General features: G+C 35.5%; 1 protein-coding gene across 1 annotated transcript; it reads left to right on the top strand.

The window, feature by feature from the left end:
* LOC104711605 (nodulation protein H-like) lies at positions 5791-7712 on the top strand. Its single transcript, XM_010428300.2, has 6 exons — positions 5791-5820; positions 6077-6306; positions 6404-6662; positions 6738-6917; positions 7010-7165; positions 7260-7712. Exons 1-6 carry the CDS (start codon positions 5791-5793, stop codon positions 7425-7427), a joined length of 1023 nt encoding a protein of 340 aa, XP_010426602.1. The 3' UTR covers positions 7428-7712.

The following is an 8016-nucleotide window of genomic DNA, read 5'->3' as shown; positions in this document are numbered from 1 at the left end:
GCACTTCGCATCCCACAAGAAAGTGTTTCCCCCTTTTCGCAGCAATTAGTAGAACGGGAGGCATTTGTCCGTAGATCGAGAGATGAAGCGGTTGAGGGCTGCGATCCGTCCGTTTAGGCGTTGCACTTCGCGTAAAGTCCTAGGAGAACTCATAGACAAGAAAGCATTGATCTGCCTCGGATTCGCCTCAATTCCTCTCTCTGTGACGATATACCCTAGAAACTTCCCTGATGGGACTGCAAAGGTGCATTTCGTGGAGTTAAGCTTCATCCCGACTGATTCAGGATGTCGAAGCAAACTTTCAGATTCGCGAGATGCGAGCTGGCTTCCATTGATTTTACCAGCATATCATCGATGTAAACTTCCATGGTCTTTCCGAGCTGGTGCTCGAACATTCGATTTACCAGTCTCTGGTAAGTTGCTCCCGCATTCTTTAACCCGAAAGGCATAACCTTGTAACAGTAAGTCCCACGGTCCGTAATGAACGCAGTCTTCTCCTGATCGTCTGGGTTCATAAGGATTTGGTTGTAGCCAGAGAAAGCATCCATGAAAGACATCAACTCGTGCCCCGAGGTAGATTCAACTAGCCGATCGATGTGCGGAAGTGGAAAGCTATCCTTGGGGCAGGCCTTATTCAGGTCGGTGAAATCAACGCAGAGTCGTGACTTTCCATTCTTTTTCTTGACTACCACTGTGTTTGCGAGCCACTCGGGGTACTTTACTTCGCGTATCTGTCCTGCCTTCAACAAACGTTCAACCTCTTTGTTAACGATTTCAGCTCACTCAGGACCCAGCTTCCTTCGCTTCTGCTTTACAGGTCGGAATGTTGGGTCCACATTCAGCTCATGGGAGATAACCTCTGAACTGATACCGGGCATCTCGTCTACGGACCACGCGAAGGTAGCCATCCTTTCCTTTTGGAAGGTTATCAGACTGGCGCGGAGCTCGTCACCCAACCCCACTCCAATCTTGATTTCCTGATCCGGAAACTTGTCATTGATGAAAATGGACTCAGTGAGGTCACCTTTTAACTGCTTCCGAACTGGATTCTTCGGGACCTCGAGCTGTGGTTGCTATTGGACCAGGAGCTTGTGACTTGCGAGGTAACAGCTCCTCGCCGTCCTTTGGCTTCCTAGAACCTCCCGTACTCCTTGCGGGGTCGGAAATTTGATGCACTGATGGTACGTCGAGGCCACTGCTTTCATCTGGTAGAGCCAAGGAGTTCCCAAAATAATATTATAGGCCGCAGGTCGGTCGAAAACCGTGAACTCCACCATTTTAACCCCTCCTTCTAGCGCCAAATGTGAGAACTGAAATCTAGTTTCTCCTTCTGAAGTAATTCGAATGTGGAGGAGCTTGTCGCCGTTTATAATTCCGAACTGAATTGAGAGAGTTTTTGAGAATTTGAATTTGTATTGCTGCTTTTGGAAAATATTTCTGATCCCCTACAAAAGACTCCCTCCTTACATATTTATACAGACCAATTTATTATCTAATTAATACATAATTAATAGGGCACGATTTGCGCAACCCAACTAATCCTCTTGAATGCGGAAATCTTTGACCGGGCCCGAGCTGCGAGCTGACCAACACAGATCATCTCCGCGCTCACTTCCTTCCTCCGGACCTGATGGGCCGATCAGTAATACGCTCTTGGCCCATTAGACAAGCTCGGCATGGGCCCTTTTGCTTATTGCCTGAGATGGCAGATCGTGGGTACAACACTAAGAAGCTCCTACCAACAGTCCCATGAGCAAAGTTTGCAAAGCCCCACACATACTGTAGAACTAGAACACTTATAATCATAATCACAAACACGAGCAGCTTCTCTGATTCATGATTCATGAATAGCTTCCAAACAATATCAGCGAGTTTCATGAAATTCAAACCACTATTAATCTCACTTTTGTAAACTGCAAAGGCCAAACCAAACTCTTACGTACAGATTTAAATTTTATAAAAAAAACACGAGTAGCACAAGCGGTAGACCCACATAGAGCAAACACTAACACAAAAAAAAATAAAGAGGAGAATATATGCAATTTTGGTGGTTAGTGGGAAGTAGAAGAGAGGACAACGAAATGGTGTTATCTTGTGTGCCTTTTTTCATGGTCCATCGTTGTCTATTAGAGATAATTATGTGGACCTCCTACGTTCGCCTTCTTCATTTTAGGCCACATGTCCATACTTCTTGCTCTATGATCAAAATATGTAACTGTTGAGTGTTAAACTAAAATAAAACAAAAATAACAAAATGATATAAATGCTTATCATTCTCGTTTATCACTAAAAACTCTTATCAATGTTTTTCATCGGTTTTGTTTATCTAGTGTTTTATACTTAACCGATTAAGAACATTTATAGATTGTCCTCCTTTCAAATAACATTTCATAAAATTTTGAAAATATGGTGTCTATATATGTCTCTCATCATTCAATTATGGTGTATGTGTTTTGTTACAAAGCATAACAACAAAACTATGATTTGACTTCTAACGACTGGCATATCTACTCAGCCTGGAGAATCTTCTTCATCCTTTTTTCTTGGGACATTATGATGCGCCTCTACAGAATACAGACAACTCCATTCTTCTTAAGTGAACTTTACTTCTTTTTTTTTTCTTTTTTCATTCGAATATGCGGTATATCCTTCTCTCAATATTTTTTCCAATATAATAACAGGAGCCAATTATGAAAATATAAAAAAAAAATGTGACGAATGATAAAGACAATGAATTAGGTTATGGATAGATCCAGTTATCCAACGAATGAAATGCATGTCATGTAACAAAAGAAAAATCTCTTATATGCTTTTTAGAATGTGTAGACTTTCAAAAAAAAGGAGAAAGTATTTGGGCTTTCGTTTTTCCTTAAATATAAAATGAGTTTGGTAAGAAGTTTCATTTGAATCAAAAAACTGATATGGGTTTTTCAAATATCAGCTAATTGGGCCTGCTGTTTCGCCGATCTTATGAGTCAACACTGAAATCTTGTAGCTCACATTTCCATTGTAGCCTAAACCATCACGTTATTGGGTCAAACCAAATACTTTTTCTGTTCAGCATACAGTGTTACAAATCTTATGGTACTACTACTGGATGATTACATATATCTTTACATTGTCCAAGTCCTCCAGGATATACCATCAGATCAAAAAATGACAAAACACTTGACATTTCTCAACAAAACAAGTATTCCTACAACATTATCTCACATATCAAACATATTCTTTTTATGCATATTAGTTGATTCCATGGATCTTACATCTTAGTTAAATTGGCTAATTAGTTTTTATGTTTCTATGATTATCATGGTCTTTTCTATGATAATCTACGGGATCTCAACAAACTTCCAAGTGTCGACTGAACGTGTTTATTTGCAGTTTGCAATGGACTCGCACCATTTGATTCTTTCATCGATGAGTACCACGTCGGATCCCACTCAAAGGTTCAAAGACTTGAAGTCTTGAACCATGTGGTACCAACTCAAAATCCTTTTCGTTTGTTAGGAATATTAAACAAATAAGGACAGGCCAAATAAACAAAGTTCTTCTCTTCTTTTTTCCATTTCCTTCGTAAGTTCGTAGAATAAGAAAACTAAATCCCCGTAAACAAAACGACGAAATAAACTAATAAAACAATCAAGGTGGGTATGAAATAAAGAAAACTAATTTGGTGGGTGATTAATAAGCGAGGCTGCTTTCCAATATTTCGTAATTTTTCCTCTATGTATAAACGCTGGAAGAGGAAACACATGGACAATTGGATATATTTTATTTTTAATATGTAAGTGAAAGTGATGATGCTATGTAAATTATATCGCATGCCTTAAGCCTAATAATGATAATCTGTTTATAGTTTATTTCTTGCATGCCTAACACTAGCTAGTATGATTTTTTTTTTTGGGGTCAAGTTAGAATATATTATATATGGAGTCCTGGAGATCTATATGTTCTTCATATGACTTTATTATTCACATGAAAAAATTGAGCATTAGCAGTGTATGTTTTTGGGTTAAATCATTATATAGATTCACTATCATGTATGTGTGCAATAAATATCGACCGTAGACGAGATCAATCACACAAGCCCTCGGGCTAAAATAAATAGGAATGCTCAAATAAGGCTCTGCCATCAATGGACGACCGTCTCAAACTGCGACAAACCCGGTACGTTATACTATTTTGTACTAACAAATATTTTACTCCGATTAAGTCATATATCGTAAAGACCAAATACATACCAAAGATTCGGTTTGATAAGCCGACCAGTTATAAATACTATAACGTACGGTGTCGGTAGCTCGAACTCATTTGTATCATTGTATTCTCTATTCGTTTTTTATTTTGTCATATATGCGTTTGTATTTTTAGTGTTTTATAGTACTATGAAAAATGTATTCTCTTTCAATAATTAATTATACTATTATTTAGCAAAAAGATTGAATATTCTTCACCGCTGTTTTAGGATCTTTCAAAGAAAAATTTAGTATTGCAAAAGTATTGCAACTATTCTTTTTACTATATATCTTGATTAACACTTCCAAACTAACAACATTAATTAAAAGTATATTTGAAAAGAAAACTTCAAAAGTCTCTTTCCTTCTCATCCCGCTTCAGAAATTTAAAGTCTTTTTGCACACAAGACTCGTTCACCAATGTATAAAATAATATTAACATCAATTATAAACTAAATGATCAAATAAAGATAAAGGGGTAGACGAAAAAGGGACATAATAACATCCGCTTAACAAAGGGTTATTAAATAAAGACAAAGGGTAATTATTTGAATTGATTATGTGCCTAAACAATGTTTATTTAAGTTTAATACTACAAAAATTCACCATGGAAGAATTATTAGTCATTATTAATCTTTAGTGTAAAGTATCATCATCAGTTCATCAATACTAGTAGTGATGAACAGAGCAAAAGTGTAACGTTCAGAACAGACTGACGCGCGTGACACAGTGGCTCTTTCACTTTAATTTAAAATTTTATTCATCAATTTTTTTAAAAAAATAATAATCAAAAAACATAATTAACCTTAAACTTGTGATAGTCAACTTCTAAGTTTCTAATTAAAACTTAGTAATATAGCAACTTACGTAATGATACCAAATGGGAAATATATTAAACAAAGTTGTCAACATTCAGAAACAAGGAAGTTAATAAATTTCCTGATCAGAGAGACTTAATTTATACAAAAAGACATACTCCCTCCATATCATCAAAGATAATTTTTTAAACTTTTTTCTTATATCCTAAAAAAATTGATTTTCTGTAAAATTTTATTAATTAATGCTAGTAAATTATAAATTTCAAAAATCATTAAATAAAAATTTAAAAGTTTGATCAATTACTATTGGTCAACAATTATGAAAATATGTTATTGTAAATAAATAATGCATTTATTGTTAAACATTAAATGTTTTTTTAATTTATATGAAAAATTCTAAAATATGATCTAGTTATGATAGAGAGAGTAATTTTTTTTTGTTGTAAATTAGCCTTTTAATTGCTAGATTTTTAATTAATAGGAAAAAAAGACAGTAGCCATGTTTTAATGACAATGGCTCTGCTTTCCAGGTTTGTTAATATATTATTACAAAAATCTTTGCTCAGACCCCAACTTGACTCTTTTGGGTTTAGCTTCTAGCTTTTTCTTCTTCTTCTTAGATTCTCTGTAGCTGAACTAGATTCATGAATCCATCAACTCGTCTCTGTATCTTAAGGCAGTAAAGGCCTCTGTTTAGTTGTACTTTACTCTGTTTTTATAAGCTCCGTGACACATCAATGGCGGAGTTCATCTGTTTATTCGGAAAGGTTCCTTTTTTTAATCTCTCTTTCGTATATCTCTTTGTGATTAAGCATTTAAGCTTCTGGGTATCTCTGCATGTATGTTTAATCTCTCGAATCTACCAAAAAAAATCTCTTTTTTTTTGGATTTCATGAAAACAAGTTATGATTTTTGAGATTGATTTCGATTTAGTACTGATTCATGTGTTGTGTCTTTGATTTAGTGTTTAGATATCTCAATTAAAGACTCTTTGATTCTGAGATGTTATTGGTTTGTAAACAGGACAGTGCAGCGATTGTTATAAAGCAACCAAAGAAATCACCGTTGTTCTTAAGGATGATAGTTTTGGTGTTTGCTATGGTTTGTGGTCTCTACATTTGCTCCGTTTGCTTGAAACAGTTCGGTTATGTCAATCTCCAAAGCTCCCAACTTGTTCAAACTAGTCCTATTGATTCTCACTCCTTACGCTTTGTTACTCGGATTCATTACCCAAAGCCACAGACTTTTAATAGGTAATAATAATGTAGTGCTATTATTTCTTCTTCTTCTTGTCCATGTGTCTTTTTGTTTTGTTTTGCTTATTGAAATCTTTGTTTTGTCTTGAACTAGAGATGAATGTGGGCATAATCCGGTGAGGTACTTTGCGATATTGTCGATGCAGAGATCAGGAAGCGGTTGGTTTGAAACATTGTTGAATAGTCATAACAATGTGAGTTCTAACGGAGAGATCTTCTCGGTTTTGGATCGGAGAAAAAACATATCTTCGATCATTCAGACGCTTGATAGAGTTTATAATCTTGATTGGTTTACGAGTGCTTCAAAGAACGAGTGCTCTGCTGCTATTGGATTCAAATGGATGCTTAACCAGGTATAATAAACAAGTAACATAACTTGAATCGTTACGGAGTCAGTCACTGAGTTCTTGATACGATTCTGTGTGCAGGGTTTGATGGTTAACCATAAAGAAATAGTAGATTACTTTAACCGTAGAGGTGTCTCGGCGATATTTCTATTTAGAAGGAATCCTTTAAGAAGAATGGTTTCTGTGTTGGCAAATTCTTATGACCGTTATGCTAAGCTATTGAATGGGACTCATAAGTCTCATGTTCATTCTCCTGAAGAGGTTTGTTTTATGTTATGTATACAAATGTTTTGTGGTTTTGGATTCTTGATTTCGATTGGTTTCTTGATTGTTTTTTTGATTCAAAACTGCAGGCAGATGCACTTTCTAAGTATAAGCCCGTGATCAACTCGACATCATTGATCCACGATTTACAAGAAACAGAGAATTCAGCTGCAAAGGCGTTAGAATATTTCAATACCACTCGTCATATCGTTGTCTTCTACGAAGATCTCATAACAAATCAAACGGTAACGTTTCAAAACAATCTTAAAGTTGTTATCTTTTGCTATAAACACTCAACACACTTAAAAAGTTTGTGTGCTTTTGTGTGTTTGGATGCAGACATTGAAACAAGTTCAAGAGTTTTTGAACATTCCTGTGAAGGATTTGTCAAGCAGACAGGTGAAGATACACAGAGGAGATTTGTCAGATCACATAAAGAACTGGGAAGATATAAACAAGACATTGAACGGGACCGAGTACGAGAAATATCTACGAGCAGATTATTAGTGTTTTTTAGCTTATCTTAGAGACTTTTTCTACTAAAAGGGTTTGCAAAATGCAAAAAAAGGGTCTTCTGTTTGAAGCTTTCTACTTCCTTAGGTTATTCTGCTCAACTACTTTGTTGAGCTTTTCCTTTTAGAACAGATATGATTTTGTTTTCTTCTTCTTTAATCTTCTCAGTGGTTGTTGTATAGGGACTGGAAAATGTATTTGCTTCTTTTTTTAGATGTCAATTAAGTTGTTCTGTGATATTTGATTTTGAGGTACATTACAGTACACATATGTTTTGTTTTTGGACTTTTTAATTTCACTATTTTCATAGATGAAATGGGCCTTGAGAATAGGCCCAAAAAGACCATTTGGATTCCCATTTTCTGCTTTGGAATATTCAGTTTTTGACCATGGACATATTCGAGTTCTTGTGACCTTCACATCACATGATTCATGTTTGTTTTTGTTCTCATCGACATTTTTTTTTACTTGTAAAGTGTAGAGAATTAAATTGTTTCACGAGTAGTAGTTTACATAATACTAACATTCATCTAACAGTTGTAAATATCACAGAAACAAGGGTACATTTACTACTAGGGTAAAC

The sequence above is a fragment of the Camelina sativa genome, chromosome 9 (assembly GCF_000633955.1).
Source record: "Camelina sativa cultivar DH55 chromosome 9, Cs, whole genome shotgun sequence".
In the NCBI taxonomy this organism is placed as follows: Eukaryota; Viridiplantae; Streptophyta; class Magnoliopsida; order Brassicales; family Brassicaceae; genus Camelina; species Camelina sativa.
The sequence above is the reverse complement of the archived record's forward strand: the minus strand, read 5'-3'. Positions and strand labels throughout refer to the sequence as shown.